This window comes from Indicator indicator, chromosome 28 (genome assembly GCF_027791375.1).
Source record: "Indicator indicator isolate 239-I01 chromosome 28, UM_Iind_1.1, whole genome shotgun sequence".
Lineage (NCBI taxonomy): Eukaryota > Metazoa > Chordata > Aves > Piciformes > Indicatoridae > Indicator > Indicator indicator.
This window is the reverse complement of record NC_072037.1, coordinates 2,991,997-3,011,842: the sequence shown is the minus strand read 5'-3', so window position 1 is coordinate 3,011,842 and position 19,846 is coordinate 2,991,997. Positions and strand designations below refer to the sequence as shown.

The following is a 19,846-nucleotide window of genomic DNA, read 5'->3' as shown; positions in this document are numbered from 1 at the left end:
GGATTTCTTTCCTCCTGCCTGGTGTAATGACAAGGGGAACACTGCTCAGATTCAGGCTACAGGATCTAACCTAAACGATTCTCTGATCTTAAGCAACCACAGAATCACAAAAGTTGGAAAAGATCTCCAAGATCATCAAGTCCATCCATTAACCCATCACCACCAGGTCACCACCAGACCATGTCCCTCAGCACCACATCTACAGGTTTCTTGGAATGCTTCCAGGGATGGTGATTCCACTGCTTCCCTGGGCAGCCTGTTTCAATACTTAATCACTCTTCCAGTCAAGATGTTTTTCCTAACATCCAATCTAAATTTCTCTTGGTGCCACTTGAGGTCATTTCTGCTCATCCTGTTCTTTGCTACATGGGAGAAGAGAACAACTTCCACCTTGCTCCAACCTCCTTTCAGGGAGTTGTAGAGAGCCAGAAGATCTCCCCTCAGCCTCCTCTTTTCCAGGCTGAACACCCCCAGCTCCCTCAGCTGCTCCTCCCCAGCCCTGTTCTCCAGACCCTTTCCAGCTTCATTGCCCTTTTCTGGACACTCTTAAGCAACTCAATGTCTTTTTTTTTTTTTTGTGGTGATGGTTGTGGTCACCTAGGTTAAGCTTCCTTTGAAATCCCTATCCACTCATGGCAGGTCACACACAGCCCTCTGATGGCAATGTCAGCACCACACCTTTTGAGGGGACAACCACACATCAAGGCAAGAGCAGTCCCAGGCTCTTGTGTCAAACTTCTGCTCTTCAGAGGTGATGCTTTGAAATAGTTATGCTTTAAGTAATGAGAGCAGACAGCAAGACATCTGGCTTTGAAATAGGAAGTCCCAGAGATTGATCCATCCTGATTACCATGCATGTAAACACTTCCTTGCTCTGCCTTTGGTGTCATTTGCTTCAACTGAGCTCATCTTGAAACCCTTTTCCTTTTAGTCTTTTAGAAGAAGAAAGAAATAACAGGAAATGCATGATAATTTAAGATTGCTGCCATTAAAGTTGCACATCATTTTTTTTTCCCCTTTCCAAATATTAGGCAAATTGAACTCCTACTGTAGTGCACGAAGAACCTGAGCCAGGTCATGAAAACAAAGCCCGGCTGGAGGTTTTATGCAAAGTCAGCACTTTGCAAGTGCCAACTTCCAGTACATCTGTTGCTGGTTTGGAAGCTGTTTGTAAATCAAGAGGATCTGCAGAACATGGATCCTTTGAGGAACAGTGCTCCAAAACAAGAAGGTTTTTTAAGCTTTCCCTTTCATTCTGCAGGTATCTTCAAGTTGTTTCTTCTCTCGAGGACTCTCCAACAGTGTTCAAATCACACTCATTCAAAGCTTCTTGATTTTTGCCTTCTGTGCACCTAAAGCACCAGGTGCAGGTTTTAGTCTCTCTTTCAAATGTGTAGCTTCAGCTCCGTCCTCCTTGGTGCAGCAGTAATTCTGCTGCCTTCAACAGCCCAGAGCAAAAGTGGAAAACAGCCATTGTCATTACAAAGGCAGCCAGCCCGACCTCAGAACAAGCATGCTCCTCAGCAGATGGAGGCTTGATGGTGCTTCTGTAGCTCCTTCCACCTGAAGTTTGCAGATCACTACAAAAATTAATTCCTTTTTCTGCCTGCTGCTTACACTGCCAGGTCTTACTGGGAGACACAGACCCTTGATCTGCTGGAAGGGTGCAGCGCTGTGATGGTGTGAGGCTGAAGCCAGCTCTGGGCTGGGGTGGCAACAGCTATCCACCCATCCAAACATCCATACATCCACACATCATCCATTCTTCCATCCATGCATCCATCCATCATCCATCAATCCATCCATACACCTGTCCATGCATCCGTCCATCCATAGATCATCCATCTACCCATCCATAAATCATTCATCTATTCATGTATCCATCCAATTCATCCATTCACCCATCAAAACATCCATCCATACTTGCATCCACACATCATCCATTCATCCATCCATGCATCCATCCACCCATGCATCCATACATCATCCATCAATCCATCCATACACCTGTCCATGCATCCATCCATCCATAGATCATCCATCCACCCATCCATGCATTCATCCAACAGTCCACCAGCCCATCCATCCACCTGTCCATCCACCATCCATTTGTCCAACCACCCATCTATCCACCCATCCATGCACCTGTCCTTCCATCCATCCATCCACTCATACATACATCATCCATTCATCCACCCATACATACATCATTCATTCATCCACCCACCCATCCACCCATCCATGTATCCATCCATCCACCTGTCCATCCATTCATCCATTCACCCATCCATCCACCCACCCTTCCATCATCCATCCACCCATCCCTCCATCCATCCACCTGTCCATCCCTTCATCCATTCACCCATCCATCCACCCATCCATCCATCCACCTAACCCTCCATCCATCCACCTATCCATCCATCCACGTGTCCATCCATTCATCCATTCACCCATCCATCCATCCACCCATCCCTCCATCCATCCACCTGTCCATCCATTCATCCATTCACCCATCCATCCATCCACCCATCCCTCCATCCATCCACCTGTCCATCCATTCATCCATTCACCCATCCATCCATCCACCCATCCCTCCATCCATCCACCTGTCCATCCATTCATCAACCCATCCCTCCATCCATCCACCTGTCCATCCATTCATCCATTCACCCATCCATCCACCTGTCCATCCATTCATCTGTCAATCCATCCCTCCATCCAACCACCCACCCATCCATCCCTTCCACCTCCCATCAACAGTCCAGAATGTCACCCCCATTGCAGAGGGACAGGTGCATGGAAAGAGCCTGCAGGCTGCAGGGGAGGCCATGCTGGGTGCTGCAGGCTGCTGGGAATCTTTCTGCCTTTCCAAAAGAGGCAGCTGCAAACTGCTTGTGGTTTGCCCACATGAGATTCAGCTCTGAGCTCCATTAGTTTTACAGTGTAAATGTCAAGAAAGCCTCCTGGGATCAACTGACTCCTGAGTTACTTAATTTCATCTCCAGGCCATTTTTGGGTTTGCATGATTGTATTTACTTAGCAATAAATCCCTCATTCTCCAGGTATGGGATACAATTGAATTACTTTGAGCTCTTGCCTCTTCTTTTGAAAAGCCCTGGTGATTTTGTGGGGATCATAAATAACATCACAGACACACACTCACACACAAAAGAGTTTCTTGAGAAGCTTTCTGATTTGGCAATGCTGTTGAATCCATCAATATTTAAATAGATTTTCTAAACATCAACAAAGTTGGGATTCTAACCCAACTGCTGAAATATTCACAAGGAAGCACTAAAAGGATTAAGGAAGAAGCAGGATGAGCTTCATTACCCAAGAATTGTGCTGGGCCTGATCCTCTCTCTTCACACATCTGAGGGATGCCTATAAATCTCCTGAACAGCCTGGGAGGATGATGCCTCCAAGCTGGAGATTTCTGTAGGCTTTAGAAGGAACAAAAACAGTTGTAAAGGAGAAACTTCCTGGGAAAGAACCCCGCTGAGATCCATCAAATGCAGCCCTGAGCTGCATTATGAGAGAGCAGGGCTGCAGAACAGAGAGAGCAGGTCTTGAAGATCTAAGATCATTTATTATACATCTGAGAGCTACCAGCCTGCTTCTATGGTCTGTGCTGGATAGCAGCTGTCAGGAAACGAGGTTCCAGTCAAAGTTGGAAGCTGGAACCAGTCAGACAGCTGCACAGCAGAAAAAGAGAGCTTGTAAAGAGAAGCTCATCTGCAGCAGAAATGTGGATTTTAACAGGGAACTGTTGGGTTGCTTTGGTCTTCAGCAGCTGGGGAAATGGCTTTTAGCTGGAGCAGGGTGGATTTAGGTTGGACATAAGAATTGCTTTACAGTGAGAGTGGTAAAACACTGGAAGAAGTTGCTCAGGGATGTGGTAGAGGCCCCATCCCTGGAGAAACTCAAGAGCAGACTTGATGATGTGGTCCTGAGCAGCCTGATCTAGTTGGAGATGTCTCTGCTGACTGCAGAGGGGTTTGGACAAGATGACCTTTGAGGATCCCTTCCAACCCAATGCAATCTGTGAGTCTGAATCTGAGTGGGGTGGGAGGCTTCTAGAAATCTCCATCTCCCTGAAATGTGGAGCTACAGTGTTCATCCGTGAGCTACTGCACCTTTCTTCAGCTCTGAAGAGAGGGCACATCCTTGTTTGCTGCTGCACAAGCACGTGGGTAGTGATCTTCTTACCCTGGAAGCATCTTCTTACCCTGGAAGGAGCACAGGAGCTAAACCTTGTGAGGCACAACTGCTGAGGTGGACATGGTGCTTCTCCTGCCACTGGCAGGTCACTGACTTGCAGAAACCCAGCAATGGGGTCTGCAGGTTTGTGTCCAAGCTGAAAGTGTGCAGACAAACCCTAATGCTGCCTCCTAACTACAGCTGGAGATGCAACAATGAGAAATCAAACACAGGTGAGAGCACAAACACAACCTGCAGCACATCTGTGCAATGTGAGGCTCTAAGTTTGTCCCCAGCCTAAATCTCTGCAGAAAGTAAAGTCACATCTGTGTCATTTCCATCTCTTGCCAGGACCTGGCTTTCTGCCTGCACTTGGGCTGGTGCCTCAGGTATCTCTTGCACCTGGTGAGAGGCAGGAAGATCAAGTATGAGAGGAAAAGCAGGGATGTTGATTCCTGGATTCACTCCAAATCTCAGCAGGGTATGAGAGCAAAAGCAGGGATGTTGATTCCTTGATTCACCCCAAACTCAGCAGGGTATGAGAGCAAAAGCAGGGATGTTGATTCCTTGATTCACCCCAAACTCAGCAGGGTATGAGAGCAAAAGCAGGGATGTTGATTCCTTGATTCACCCCAAACTCAGCAGGGTATGAGAGCAAAAGCAGGGATGTTGATTCCTTGATTCACCCCAAACTCAGCAGGGTATGAGAGCAAAAGCAGGGATGTTGATTCCTTGATTCACCCCAAACTCAGCAGGGTATGAGAGCAAAAGCAGGGATGTTGATTCCTTGATTCACCCCAAACTCAGCAGGGTATGAGATCAAAAGCAGGGATGTTGATTCCTTGATTCACCCCAAACTCAGCAAGATGTGAAACATTAGATAGAGTGAGAGAGCAAAAGCAGCAGCACACCACCAGTGTGTTCCCATCTCTAAGCTTCAAGTTTCAGCCAAACCCTGTTAATTGCTTTACCTCTGCTCTTGGAAACAGCAAGTGCTAGGAATGCCTGGGCAGCACCACCCAGCAGCCAGGTGAGCACTGCCCACTGCCCACCCTGTAATCAACCAAAACTAAAGAATATGGCACAGCTCCCTGAAACAAGCCTGAAATGGAACAAACCTGAACGAGAACACAACTCCAGGTCCCCTCCCTGCAATGCAAACTGGTGAACCATGACACCACCATTGAACTAGAGGAAATTCACAGTCTCACAGTCTCACAGTATAGTTGGGAGGGACCTCAAGAGATCATCAGATCCAACCCCCCTGCCAGAGCAGCATCACTTAGGGTAGTCCACACAGGAAGGCATCCAGGTGAGGTTTGAAAGTCTCCAGAGGAGACTCCACAACCCCCTTGGGCAGCCTGTTCCAGGGCTCTGTCACCCTCACTGGAAAGAAGTTTCTCCTCATGCTGAGGTGAAATCTTCTCTGTTCAAGTTTGAACTCATTGTTCCTTGGCTTATCACTGTGCACCACCCAAAAGAGCCTGGCCCCCTCCCCTTGACACCCACCCCTCAGCTATTGATAGACATTGATCAGATCCCCTCTCAGTCTTCTCTTCTCCAGACTAAACAGCCCCAGGGCTCTCAGTCTCTCTTCATAGGGCAGAATCCAGGGTGCAGGAAGGTGCTTTAGATCCAGCAGCTGTGGTCTAAGTTTGAAGGAACAGAAATCTCATACATACCTTGGTCAGCTCCTGAGCATTTGCCAGATTGTCGACAGCGATAGCCAAGAAGACATTCAGGAGTGTATCTTGCAGGGAGCAGCTAAGGAGAAGCTCTTCAGACAGCAGATACAGTGAGCTGTTCCTCTTCTCTGCCACCACCCTTCTTTCCCTACTTACAGGCACAGAGTCATAGAATGGTAGGGGTTGGGAGGGACTTCTAGAGATCGAATCCAACCCCCCTGCCAAAGCAGGGTCACCCAGAGCAGGTTGCACAGGAACACATCCAGATGGGGCTTGAAAGTCTCCACAGAAGGAGACTCCACAACCTCTCTGGGCAGCCTGCTCCAGGGCTCCAGCACCCTCACACCAAAGAAATTTCTCTTCCTGCTGAGGTGGAACTTCCTGGGTTCTCATTTTCTTTGTCCCATTACTGGGCACCACTGAAAAGAGCCTGGCACCTTCATCTTGCCCCCCACCCCTCAGCTATTGATAGACATCGATCAGATCCCCTCTCAGCCTTCTCTTCTCCAGACTAAACAGCCCCAGGGCTCTCAGTCTTTCTTCATAGGACAGAGGTTCAAGTCCTTTAATCACCTTTGTAGCTTTTTGTTGCACTCTCTCCAGCAGATCCCTGTCTCTCTTGAACTGGGGAACCCAAAACTGGGCACAGAACTCCAGTGAGCAGTGTGCTCTGTCACCTGTTTGATGAGCAGAGAGATGGAGCCCCTCTGCTGTGAAGCCAGGCTGAGAGAGTTGGGGTTGCTCAGCCTGGAGAAGAGAAATCTCCAGGGAGACCTTCTGGTGCCCTTTCAGAGCTTCAAGAGGCCAATCAGAAAGACGGAGGCAGACTTCTGAGCAGGGCCTGTTGTGACAGGACAAGAGGTGATGGTTTGAAACTAAAAGAGGGAGATTCAGAGTGGAGAGAAAGAAATGTTTGACACACTGGTGAAATTCTGTCTCAGGTTGCCCAGAGAGGTGGTAGCTGCCCCATCCCTAGAACCATGCCAGGTGAGGTTTGGGCTCTAGATGCAGATGTCCCTGCTGACTGCAGGAGGGTAGGAATAGATGACCTTGAAAAGGTCCCTTCCAACCCAGACCAGTCTGGGATTCCAAGACTTTCTGAAGTCCCTGTGGCTCCAGCAGCCTCCAGGCAGCACATTGGCTGCAGGCAGTGCTGGCTGTGGAGCTGTTGCCCCAAGCTGGCAGAGCACCAGGAGACTTTCCTGGGCAGCCAGGGACTCAAGCTGACCCAAATAAGCAGCTCAAAGCCTCTTTGCTTTCCTTCTCAAGAGCTTTTACCAAACATAATTCAGCATTGACTTCAGAAACAGACATTTATGTCTCTAATTCCCAGTGAGAGGAATGTCTCCAGAGCCTGAATGCCCACCAGAACTGGAGCCTCTGCTGGGGACAGTGGAGAGCAGGAGCTGGATTTCATCTCTTAGCATCTCTCTGTATCCTGGATGCCAAACCCTGCAGGGCAGGGGCCTCAGGGTTTCTCCAGGCAAAGGCCAGGCTGTCCTACAGTCTCCTCCATGCCATGGAACAGGGAGTGGAGGATTTTATCAAGTGAAGATGGCTCCCCTGGGAGAGACTGAGGTTGGAAGCATGCTGCCCACCAACTGCTCCTGCCTCCATTCCAGCAGGACAGGGAGGAGTGTGGAGTGGGAGCACCCCAATGCCAGTGAGCCCAGCAGATAAAGGCCAAGAAGAAGGGAAAGTTGATGCTGAAATGATTTCTCCCTCCTGTGCTGGAGTCAGAGCTCCAGCAACATTTCATTTGCAAAGATACTGATTGGGTTGGTTCCTTGTAGCTGAGGCTTGGCAAAAAAGGGCTGACACCTGTGGGCTGGGGGTGCAGGCAGGATGCTGGGGGGCAGGGAGGGACCATGGGGGCAGGCAAGAGCCTGGGGTACAGGCAGGGAGATGGGGCTGCAGGCAGAGAGGTTGGAGTACAGGCAGGGAGGGATGTTGGGGTGCAGACAAGGACACTGGGGTGCAGGCAGGGATGCTAGAGGTGCAGGCAGAGAGGTTGAGGGTACAGGCAGGGAGATGAGGTGTAGGTAGAGATGCTGAGGGTGTAAGCAGGGATACTGAGGGTGCAGGCAGGGAGATAAGGGTGCAGGCAAGGAGATAAGGCAGGGAGATAAGGGTGGAGGCAGGGAGATAAGGGTGCAGGCAGGGAGATAAGGGTGCAGGTAGGGAGATAAGGGTGGAGGCAGGGAGATAAGGGTGGAGGCAGGAGATAAGGGTGGAGGCAAGGAGATAAGGGTGGAGGCAAGGAGATAAGGGTGCAGGCAGGGAGATAAGGGTGCAGGTAGGGAGATAAGGGTAGAGGCAAGGAGATAAGGGTGGAGGCAGGAGATAAGGGTGGAGGCAGGAGATAAGGGTGGAGGCAAGGAGATAAGGGGGGAGGTAGGAGATAAGGGTGGAGGCAGGAGATAAGGGTGGAGGCAGGAGATAAGGGGGGAGGTAGGAGATAAGGGTGGAGGCAGGAGATAAGGGTGGAGGCAGGGAGATAAGGGTGGAGGCAAGGAGATAAGGGTGCAGGTAGGGAGATAAGGGTAGAGGCAAGGAGATAAGGGTGGAGGCAGGGAGATAAGGGTGGAGGCAAGGAGATAAGGGTGCAGGCAGGGAGATAAGGGTGCAGGTAGGGAGATAAGGGTAGAGGCAAGGAGATAAGGGTGGAGGCAGGGAGATAAGGGTGGAGGCAGGAGATAAGGGTGGAGGCAAGGAGATAAGGGTGGAGGCAAGGAGATAAGGGTGCAGGCAGGGAGATAAGGGTGCAGGTAGGGAGATAAGGGTAGAGGCAAGGAGATAAGGGTGGAGGCAGGAGATAAGGGTGGAGGCAGGAGATAAGGGTGGAGGCAAGGAGATAAGGGGGGAGGTAGGAGATAAGGGTGGAGGCAGGAGATAAGGGTGGAGGCAGGAGATAAGGGGGGAGGTAGGAGATAAGGGGGGAGGTAGGAGATAAGGGTGGAGGCAGGGAGATAAGGGTGGAGGCAGGGAGATAAGGGTGGAGGCAAGGAGATAAGGGTGCAGGTAGGGAGATAAGGGTAGAGGCAAGGAGATAAGGGTGGAGGCAGGGAGATAAGGGTGGAGGCAAGGAGATAAGGGTGCAGGCAGGGAGATAAGGGTGCAGGTAGGGAGATAAGGGTAGAGGCAAGGAGATAAGGGTGGAGGCAGGGAGATAAGGGTGGAGGCAGGAGATAAGGGTGGAGGCAAGGAGATAAGGGTGGAGGCAAGGAGATAAGGGTGCAGGCAGGGAGATAAGGGTGCAGAGAAGGAGATAAGGGTGCAGGCAAGGAGATAAGGGTGGAGGCAGGGAGATAAGGGTGCAGGCAAGGAGATAAGGGTGCAGGCAGGGAGATAAGGGTGCAGGCAGGGAGACAAGGGTGCAGGCAGGGAGACAAGGGTGCAGGCAAGGAGATAAGGGTGCAGGCAAGGAGATAAGGGTGGAGGTAAGGAGATAAGGGTAGAGGCAAGGAGATAAGGGTGGAGGCAGGGAGATAAGGGTGGAGGCAGGAGATAAGGGTGGAGGCAAGGAGATAAGGGTGGAGGCAAGGAGATAAGGGTGCAGGCAGGGAGATAAGGGTAGAGGCAGGGAGATAAGGGTGCAGGCAAGGAGATAAGGCAGGGAGATAAGGGTGGAGGCAGGGAGATAAGGGTGGAGGCAGGGAGATAAGGGTGGAGGCAGGGAGATAAGGGTGGAGGCAGGGAGATAAGGGTGGAGGCAGGGAGATAAGGGTGGAGGCAAGGAGATAAGGGTGCAGGCAGGGAGATAAGGGTGCAGGCAAGGAGATAAGGGTGCAGGCAGGGAGGGTTGGACATTGCTGCCCATGGCACCATTTGGGTGCTGGCCAGTGCTGGTTGTTTGGGTTTCTTCCTCTGGGGTGATTCCAAGATGAAGGAAACCCTTCCAAGCCTCCTGCTCTGGGAGTAAATGTCTCAGTCATAAACTCATCTTCCTACCCCTGCCTCCTCCACACAGATGCTGAAAATGTCTCCTGTAACATAATCAGCCACTGGAATTATCATTAATTTTTGTTTAAGAGATCAGGTTGTTTTGATCCAGGTCCAAGCAGACACAGTCAGGCAGACTTGGGTGCCTCTGTCCCCCTTCAAAAGGTCTCTCAGTCCTTTCTGCAGGGCTCAGGGACTCTCAGACATCCCCCAAACTCCAGCCTCTATGAGTTGAGCAGAGCAAGGCCCTCTCTGGGTGATGGGGAGCATGGCTCTGCTGCAGGGAAGCTGAGGGCCAGGATAAGGGCAGCCTGCTCCAAGCATTGGCTGATTTTCATTGCAGGTTCTTCTGTGTTATTTTTTTTATTATTATTATTTCCCCCCCCCCTCCCTCCCCCCCCCCCATTTTTTCCCCCTTAACAGACACAGCAATTTATCAGTGAACTGGATACCAATGAATGCAGGAAAGGGGGAAAGAAGGGGAGAAGAAGAGAAGAAGGGGGGAAGGAAAGGGGGAAAGGAGAGGGAAAGAAAAGGGGCAAAGGAGAGGGAAAGAAAAGGGGGAAAGGAGAGGGAAAGAAAAGGGGGAAAGGAGAGGGAAAGAAAAGGGGGAAAGGAGAGGGAAAGAAAAGGGGGAAAGGAGAGGGAAAGAAAAGGGGGAAAGGAGAGGGGAAGGAAGGGGAGAAGGAAGGGAGGAAGGAAAGGGGGAAGAAAGGGGGGAAAGAAGGGGAGAAGGAAAGGGGGAAAGGAGGGGGGAAGTAAGAGGGGAGGCAAGGAGGGAAGCAAGGGGGAAAGCAAGGGGAGATGGAAGAGGGGGTAGAAGGAGGTTGGAAGGGGGAGGAAAAAGGCAGAAGCCCCCTGTCCCTGCCAAGAAGGGAATTTATATTCTCTTCCTCCAAGACACTGGCTCTTAGCTGCTGCGAGGTTAGGAGTCTCTCTCTCAGCTCAGCTGTCAAGCCTGATTATAGCTTAATCTCATTTCCAAATGCCAAGCCCTGAGGATTTGGAGATCTCCCTCCCTCCCAGCTCTCCACTGACCCAGTTTTCCAGAGCCTTGTGTGTCTGGCAGGGGACATGTTGCCCGCCACGAGGCAGCTGTCTGAGCGGAGCTGCCGAGCCCGCGCGCGGTAATGGGATCAATCCCGCAGAGACATCCTGGTGTGACAGGCACAGCTCCCACTGCCTGCTCCACTCTTCCCTGCCTCAGCTCCTCCTGGTAATGTGGAGAGCTCAGGCAAAGCACAGGGCAGCCTCCTGTGCAGCCCAGTGGTGCTTACATCTAACAGCCTCACAGGATGTTAGGGGTTGGAAGGGACCTCCAAAGATCATCCAGTCCAACCCTCCTGCCACAGCAGGAGCAGAGAATCCAGCACAGGAACATCCAGATGGGTCTGGAAAGTCTCCAGAGAAGGAGACTCCACAACCTCTCTGGGCAGCCTGTTCCAGGGCTCTGTGACCCTCCCAGTGCAGAAGTTCCTCCTCATGTTGAGGTGGAACCTCCTGTGCTGGAGTTTATATCCATTGCCCCTTCTCCTATCCCAGGGTGCAACTGAGCAGAGCCTGTCCCTGTCCCCTCCCTCTTGTCCCCCAGCCCTCAGATATTTATAAACGTTGATTAAATCCCCTCTCAGTCTTCTCTTCTCCAGACTAAGCAGCCCCAGGCTCTCAGCCTCTCCTCTCCAGGCAGTGCTCCCCTTCCTTCATCATCCTTGTAGCCCTCCCTTGGACTCTCTCCAGCAGATCCCTGTCCCTCTTGAACTGGGGAGCCCAAAACTGGACACAATATTCCAGGTGTGCCCTCACCAGGGCAGAGTAGAGGGGGAGGTCTCACCTGTGTGGTGTGGCTGACATGCTGGAGGGAAGGGATGGCAGCCAGAGGGACTTGGGCGGGTTGAGAGCTGGGCCCAAGCCAACCTCGTGAAATCCAGCAAGGCCAAGTGCAAGGTGCTGCACCCCAGGAGGGGTGTGGGGCAAGCTGTGCCACTAACAGAGGGCAATGATGTGTAAGGATACAGTTACCAAACAGGGTGAGGACGATGAAGTAAATGGAGGAGAACATCCCCGAGTGGACTCCCCCCTGCGACTCTATCCCGTGGTACATCACTGCGTTCCAGTCTTCCCCCGTCAGGATCTGCACAGTGAAAGGTGAAAGAGAGGAAGAGTGACTCAAAGGAGAGACAAAGTAGGATCACAGGATCTTAGAATTCCTTTGGTTGGAAAAGCCCTTTCAGATCATCACTCCAACTGTTAAACCCAGCACTGCCAGGTTACCGCTAAACCACGGCCCCCAGCACCACATCTACACAGCTTGGCAACCCCTCCAGGGGTGAGGACTACATCACTGCCCTGGGCAAGGTCTGGGTAGGAGCTAGGCAGCTTGGTGCAGCCAGGACTGGGCTCTGGGGGTGAAATGGATGTGCACATCAGTGTTGCAGGTTGTAGTGTTGGACATTGACCCTCCAGCACTGGACAGACTCACCCCAGGCTGAATGCAGCTTCCTCCTCTGGCACAAGCCAAGGAGGTGTGAGGAGCACTGGTGAGGAAGGACTATTGAACCATTCCTGTCCCACCTTGGCAACGTGCTTACTGCTCACCTCTGAGCAGAGGCTGTCATGAAGGCAGAAGCAATAAACCCCTCTTTCCAACACAGCACCCCCAGCACAATTCCTTCCCCCTCTCCATTTTCAGCTCATGCAGAGATACCAGATTTCATCAGCTCTAACAGCCCCAAGAAGACTCTGACCTCTAAGCCCAGTGCTGAATGGGACCTGTCAACTCCTTTCGTTCACTTCATCCAGAAAGGGTTTGCTCAGCCCCCCTCCAACCAGCCAAGTGACTGTGCAACAGGAGGAGAAACTCCTGCAACCCTCAGAATCACAGAAACATTCAGGTTGGAGAAGAGCCTCAGGGTCACCAAGTCCAACCCAGAACCCCACTCTACATGGTTCACCCCTAAACCATATCCCCAAGCACCACATCCAAACCACCTTTAAACACATCCAGGCTTGGTGACTCCACCACCTCCCTGGGCAGCACATTCCAATCCCTGACCACTCTTTTTCCTACTGTCCAGTCTAAACCTACCCAGTCATAGCTTGAGGCCATTCCCTCTTGTTCTGTCACTAATTACCTGTGAGAAGAGACCAGCACCAGCCTCTCTACAGGTAGTTGTAGACAGCAATGAGGTCTCTCCTCAGCCTCCTCTTTTCCAACCTAAACAGCCCCAGCTCCCTCAGTCGCTCCTCATAAGATTTGTTCTGTCCTCTTCCACTCCTCTCCAGTTCCTCAGGACTGCAAAACATTACTGGGTGAAGAATGTCTGTGGACATTCCTCCAAACACCAGGCACTGGGCAGCACAGCCACTCACTTGCAAGGTCTGCAACGGTCTGCCCAGGGCAGTGGTAGAGTCTCTGGACCTGGTGCTTAGGGACATGGTTTAGTGCTGACCCTTCAGTGCTGGGTCGAGGGCTGGACTGGATGATCTTTGAGGTCTCTTCCAAATGGATGTTTTCTGTGAATCTGTGATCCTGTCTGCCCTTTGGACTGCACTGCAATGGGTTCTTCTCCAGCTTGCCAAGGCCACAAGGACCCTCAGCTACCCAGATGGCCACAAACCACACACAAAAAATAAGTAGAAGGACTAAACATGTATAGGATCATAGAAGGGTCTGGCTTGCAAAGGACTTCCAAAGGTCATCTAGTCCAACCCCCTCTTCAATAAGCAAACTAGATCAGGCTGCCCAGAGCCCTGTCCAGCCTCACTTTGAGTATCTCCAGGGATGGGGCCTCAAGCACCTCCCTGGGCAACCTGTTCCAGTGTTCCACCACCCTCATAGTAAAGAACCTGTTCCAAACATCCAATCTAAATCTACTCTTCTCTAGCATGGAATTTCTTTGGTTGGAAAAGACCTCTAAGATCATCAAGTCCAACAGCAGAATATGTATCAGTGAGGAGAGACGAAGGTAGCTTGGAGGAAACTTTGTTCCTCCTGTGTCCTTGTCCAGAGGTGAGTCCAACTGCAGCCTGGCTCTGCAGGCTCTCCATACTGACCTGAGGCTAATTAGCAGACACAGGAATGACAGAAAAAAAACCAAATGATGACAATAAATGAGAACACCCAAGACTCAAATGAGCCTTCTTGTGCTAGATGCTAATTTTGGACTGACTCTGCTGCCATTCCTGCTCTTCACCAATCACTGTAACACAGCAACATCCTGGGCAGATCAGCACTTCATCTGCCCACCACGGCAGAGGTGGACAAGAGATCCTTCTAGTACATTAAAAGATGCTCACTGGGGTGGAAATCTCAAATTCCTAAATAGGAAGCTGTCTTTGTGTTTACTAGGAAAAAAAACAAATCAAAACAAAGTAAAGCAAAGCAAAGCAAAACAAACCCAACCCAACCAAGCAAGAGAAAAATAAAGCCCAAAGCATGACACCGTTCAGCCTGGAGAAAAGGAGGCTCTGGAGAGACCTTAGAGCAGCCTTCCAGTACCTGACAGGGCTACAGGAGAGCTGGGGAGGGACTTTTGATAAGACCTGGGAGTGATGGGATGAGGGACAATGGATTGAAGCTGCAAGAGGGGAGATTGAGAGTGGAGATTAGAGTGAGGATGGGGAGACACTGGAACAGGTTGCCCAGGAAGGCTGTGGATGCCTCCTGGAGGTGTTCAAGGCCAGGTTGGATGAGGCCTTGAGCAACCTGGGCTGGTGGGAGGTGTCCCTGCCCATGGCAGTGGGGTTAGAAATAGATTTTCTTTAAGGTCTCTTCCAACCCAACCCATTCTATGAATCTCTGATGTGAGTTGTAGTTATCCAGTCCCAAGTGCATGCAGGCTGCTGGAGATGATTGTGAATTCCAGCCTGGCTGTCAGGTGCTGATGGAGAGAAAAAGTCTTGCTGCAGGGTTGGTGCTGATGACAGCAATATGCTAAGAGCAAGTATAGACACAAGGACACACAGACTTGTTTCCTAAAAGCAGAACCTGGTCTCAAATAACTCAGAGGTGAAAATTCAGACCCCAGTCCCAACTCACATCGTTGGAGCTGCTCTGGGTTTACACCAGAGAATACAAAGCAGGGCGCTGGGCTTTCAACTCTGCCACTCAAACCATGCACAGCCCTGCTCACAAGCCTGCATCCACATCATTTCCATGAATTCACAACCCTTCCTGCTTTCTGGGAACAACCAGAGAGGGATTTCTGCTCACACAAAACACTCAGGGAAAGGGAAACCAGTGGGAACACTTCCGTGCCCTGCAGGAGAGCAGAGGTCGCAGGCATCAGGAGTTACAGGCTGCACATAAATAAATCCAGGGGATTGGGGTCTGGGTTCCAAAATCCAACTGGATGATTTTGGAAGTGGAACAAAAAGTTGAAGGGCAAAAGAAAAAAAAGAAAATGTTTTATGGAACTTTTGCAAAGAGATAAACAGTCCAAGCCAAGCAGCCTGCCTGGGCAGAGCTGAGGAGAGTCTCTAAGGCCCTGGCAAGAGGACAGACTCTTTGACCTGGTGTCCTTCCCACTGTTTGATGTCCCCTGGAGAAGCAACTTAAGCAGTGAGGTAGCAGCCCTCAAGAAGCAGGGCACATGCAGTAAATAAGTCTTTCTGCTCTATAAAAGTCTCCCTTTATGGATGCTGTAAGAACTTCTTGCTCCAGGAGAGAGAAGGACAACACTGCAGAGGGACAAGCAATGAGGACTCTGGAGTAAGGTGAAGCCCAAACATTTTGCTTTGCCCTGGGCCCCAAACTGCTTTGGGCTGCTCCAGATGAACATTTTGTCCAGTGAATCTCAGCATTTAATAACAGCAGGTGATGGACTGAGAGCAGCCATCAAGAGCTGTTGTGAAATCTTAATGGACTAATGAGCACAGCAGAGGTGGGAGACTCTCAGGAGCAGAGGAACAGAACCACAACGTTCCCAAGGGCTGTCCTCCAAATCACAGAATCACAGAATTAACCAAGTTGGAAAAGACCTTTGAGATCATCAAGTCCAACCTAAAATGAGATGTTTCCCTGAAGAACAACCTGAGGGGATGCAAAATCACAGCAGCTCAGGGTCACAGCTGACAGGAGGGTCAGAGAAGGCAGCACTTGGGCATCAAACAAAGCCTGGAGAAGAGAAGGCTCCAGGGAGACCTTAGAGCAACATCTCAGTGTCTGAAGGGAACCTACAGGAAGGCTGGGGAGGGGCTGTGTAGAAGGGCCTGTGGTGACAGGACAAAGGGCAATGGTTTGAAACTGGAGCAGGGCAGATTTAGGTTGGACATCAGGAGGAAGTTCTGCACAACGATGATGGTGAAATACTGGAACAGGTCACTCAGGGATGTGATTGAGGCCCCATCCCTGCAGACATTCAAGGTCAGGCTTGATGGGACCCTGGGCAGCCTGATCCAGCTGGAGGTGTCCCTGCTGACTGCAGGGGAGTTGGACAAGACGCCCTTTGAGGGTTCCTTCCCAAGCAATGCAATCTGTGAATCTCCATGAATGCTTATCTGGTTGCTGTTTGTGTTTTGTACATCCACAGCCTGGCACTCAGCTCACAAAGACCTTCCTGGGGGGCCAGGAGCTGGAGCACAACACATGATGCTCTTCAAAGGGACTTTAGGGAGAGTGTGGCTCAGCTGCACCCAGGCTGAGTTCTGCCAGCTGCCAGCTGGACCAAGCCCAGCCTGGGACTCGTGTGAGAGAGCATCGTGACCCAGCCAGCCCTGCTGAACACAACAGGCTCATGCAGGCTGCAGAAGACTTTGTTTCAGGCTGCTTCTTCAGCACAGAGTGTCTGAAGGGTGTATCTGCCTGCATTATGTTTGTTCAACATGTCAGATGAGTTCACTGAGTGCTGCTGCTCTGCTCGCTAGAGCAGAGACCAAACCAGCCTGCTGGCTTGTGTGGGGCCAGAGAAGAGGCACGGAATCAGTAAGGCTGGAAAAGACCTCTAAGATCATCAAGTCCAACCTTCTACCCAGCACCTCCATGACCACCAGACCATGTCCCAAAGCACCACATCTACTTGGTTTTTGAACACTTCCAGGGATGGTGACTCCAGCCCTGGGCAGTCTGTTCCAATGCCTGACCACTCTTGCACCAAGGAAATTCTTCCTAACATCCAACCTAAACCTCCCCTGCTGAGCCATTTCCTCTTGCCCTGTCATTAGTTACTTGGCAGAAGAGGCCAACACCAGCCTCACTCCAACCTCCCTTCAGGGAGCTGTAAAGAGCAATGAGGTCTCCTCTCAGCCTCCTCTTCTTCAGGCTAAACAATCCCTGCCCCCTCAGCCTCATAAGATGCTCTCCAAACCTCTCAGCAGCTTTGCTGACCTTCTCTGGACACACTCCAGCACCTCAGTGTCTTTTTTTTGTGGTGAGGGAGCAAACTGAACACAGCACTGGAGCTGCAATCTCACTGATGCAAATTACAGGGGCACCATCACTTCCTTACTGCTGCTGGCCAAGCCATTGCTAATAAGAAATATCTGATAAGAGGAGCTTAGAAGAGAATCCAAAGCTCATATTGAAGAAAGAGAATCAGTATAGGTTGAGGACTGACCTGTTGGTGAGCAGTGAAGGGGGAAAGGCCCTGGGGGTCCCAGTGGATGGAAGGATGCCCATGAGCCAGCAATGTGCTCTCATGGCCAAGAAGGCCAAGGGCATCCTGGGGTGGATTAGAAGGGCTGTGGTGAGCAGGTCAAGAGAGGTTCTTCTCCCCCTCTACTTGCTCCTTGTGAGGCTGCATCTGGAATATTCTGTTCAGTTCTGGGCCTCTCAGTTCAAGAAGGACCTCAGGGAACTGCTTGAGAGAGTCCAGTGCAGAGCCATGAAAATGATCAAAGGAGTGGAACAGCTTCCTTATGAGGAGAGCCTGAGGGAGCTGAGGGCTCTGGAGCTTGGAAAGGAGGAGCCTGAGAGGTGACCTCATTGCTGTTGATAAAGATGTGCAGGATGAGTGCCCAGAGGCTGGAGCCAGGCTCTGCTGGGTGATGCCCAATGCCAGCACAAGGGGCAGTGGTGGGAGCTGAGACAGAGGAAGTTCCATGTAAACATGAGGAAAAGTTTTTTCCCTGCGAGGGTGACAGAGTTCTGGAACAGGCTGCCCAGGGGGGTTGTGGAGTCTCCCTCTGGAGATATTCCAAACCCACCTGGATGTGCTCCTGTGTGACCTGCTCTAGGTGATCCTGCTCTGGCAGGGGGGGTCAGACTGGATGAGCTTTTGAGGTCCCTTCCAGCCCCTAACAGTCTGTGATTCTGTGAAAGGCTGACACAATATTTGCAGTTCAGGGGAGGAGGGGAAGGACTGGGAGGAGAGGTGACTGAAATTCCTCTGCAAGGCTGCACAGAGTCAGTGCAGTGCTGAGGGTTTTTGCTGGTTCGAATTCATAGCTCTGAAGTTCTAGACAGATACCATGAACCCAACAGTGTTTTCCTTCATCCCACAGCCACTCCATCACAGGGGTACTTATCTCAGGAATAGAAAGGAAATATTTCAGCAAAGTAATCTCAAGAGACAGCCCCAGTCCCAAAGCAAAAGAAAGAAAATAAATCACATCAACGTTCCCAGATGCTCATATCTGGAGCTTGACTGGAGCTCAGCTCTGGCCCTGTGAAAATACCTTCCTGTTCCTTTAAGCCCTTCCTTTGATGACTGCTAACAAGCTATGCAAATATTAATCTCCCCATGATTTGCAATATCCTGAGAGGTAAGTACTGAGAACCTGCTTCACATCTGGAGAGAAGCAATACCCACAGGAAGCTGCTCACCCCGAGGTCACACAATTGAGCTTCTTGGATTCTTTGGCAGTTTTAATCCAAAAATTGCCATAAAAAAAAAAATTCCCCCTTTTCTGGGACATGACACTGAAATATGTAAGTCAAGCGTTGCTGAGATCTGTGAAAGTTTGAATCTGGGGGCAAAAGCTTGAGCCCAAACCAACAGCTTGTGTAGGACCCCACTATAATCACAGAATTAGGGTGCACTGGGTTGGAAAGGACCTCTGAAGGTCAGCAGGGACAGCCCCAGCTGGATCAGGTTGCTCAGAGTCTCTCACAGAATCACTATGGTTGGAAAAGTCCTTTAAGATCACCAAGTCCAACCATTCTCTAACTCTCCAGGGCCACTGCTACCCCATGTCCTTGAGCACCATACCTGGGTGGCTTTTAAATAGATCCATGGATGGGGATTCAACCCCTGCCCTGGGCAGCCTGGGCCAGGTTTTAAGAACCCTTTAGGTATGGAAGCTTTTCCCACTCTCCAACCTAAACCTTCCCTGGTGTTACTTGAAGCCATGTCCTCTTGTCCTCTCAGTTGTGACTTGTGAGAAGAGACCAACCCCTACCTGGCTCCAACCTCCTTCCAGGGAGTTGTAGAAAGTCAGAAGGTCTCCCCTCAGCCTCCTCTTCTCCAGACTAAACAACCCTCAGCTGCTTCTCACCAGACCTCTTCTCCAGCCCCTTCTTCTCCACCTTCATTGCCCTTCTCTGGACCTACTCCAGCACCTGGATGTCTCTGTTACACTGCAGCACCCAAAGCTGAACTCCATCAAGCCTCAGACAGTCCTCCACAGACCTGTGAGTGGTCCCTGCAGGTGGAGCATGGTGCAGCATCCCCAGCTCTCTGCTGAAACACCTGAAACCACTGCTTTGAAAAAAGGCATCCAGAGAACAGCTGCAAAATTAGGCTCTTAAATCTGAGCAATTCCTCTGCCAGAGCTGCTGCTCCTCCCTGCCCTCACCCCACCTTGCCCAGGGCTGATGCCTCTTCCTGTGCTCCCCCTGTGGATAGTCATTCCTGTCCAGCATTATCATATCTCCAGCTGTTACCCTGCCAAACGATTTCCTTGCTGCCTGGAGCTAGCTCAGGTCTCTCTCCTCATTAAATTACAGCCACCAGAGTTGGATGTGAAGCAGGTCACCCACTGCTGCCTGCCCAGGGCTCCCTGCAGCAGGGCACATGCCATTGCAGTCTGCAGGCCTGGGCAGAGCTTCAGGAGAAGGCAACCTGGGCATGCACAGACTTCAA

General features: G+C 51.0%; 1 protein-coding gene across 1 annotated transcript in view; it reads right to left on the bottom strand.

Annotated features, from left to right (window-relative positions):
* CACNA1B (calcium voltage-gated channel subunit alpha1 B) overlaps positions 1-19,846 on the bottom strand; it is a 437,648-nt gene that overhangs the window by 147,878 nt on the left and 269,924 nt on the right. The window contains exons 17-18 of the mRNA XM_054393221.1: positions 11,841-11,958; positions 5,883-5,950 (exon numbers count right to left, since the gene is read on the bottom strand). Coding sequence (XP_054249196.1) covers positions 5,883-5,950; positions 11,841-11,958 — 186 coding nt within the window. The remainder of the gene's footprint in view (positions 1-5,882; positions 5,951-11,840; positions 11,959-19,846) is intronic.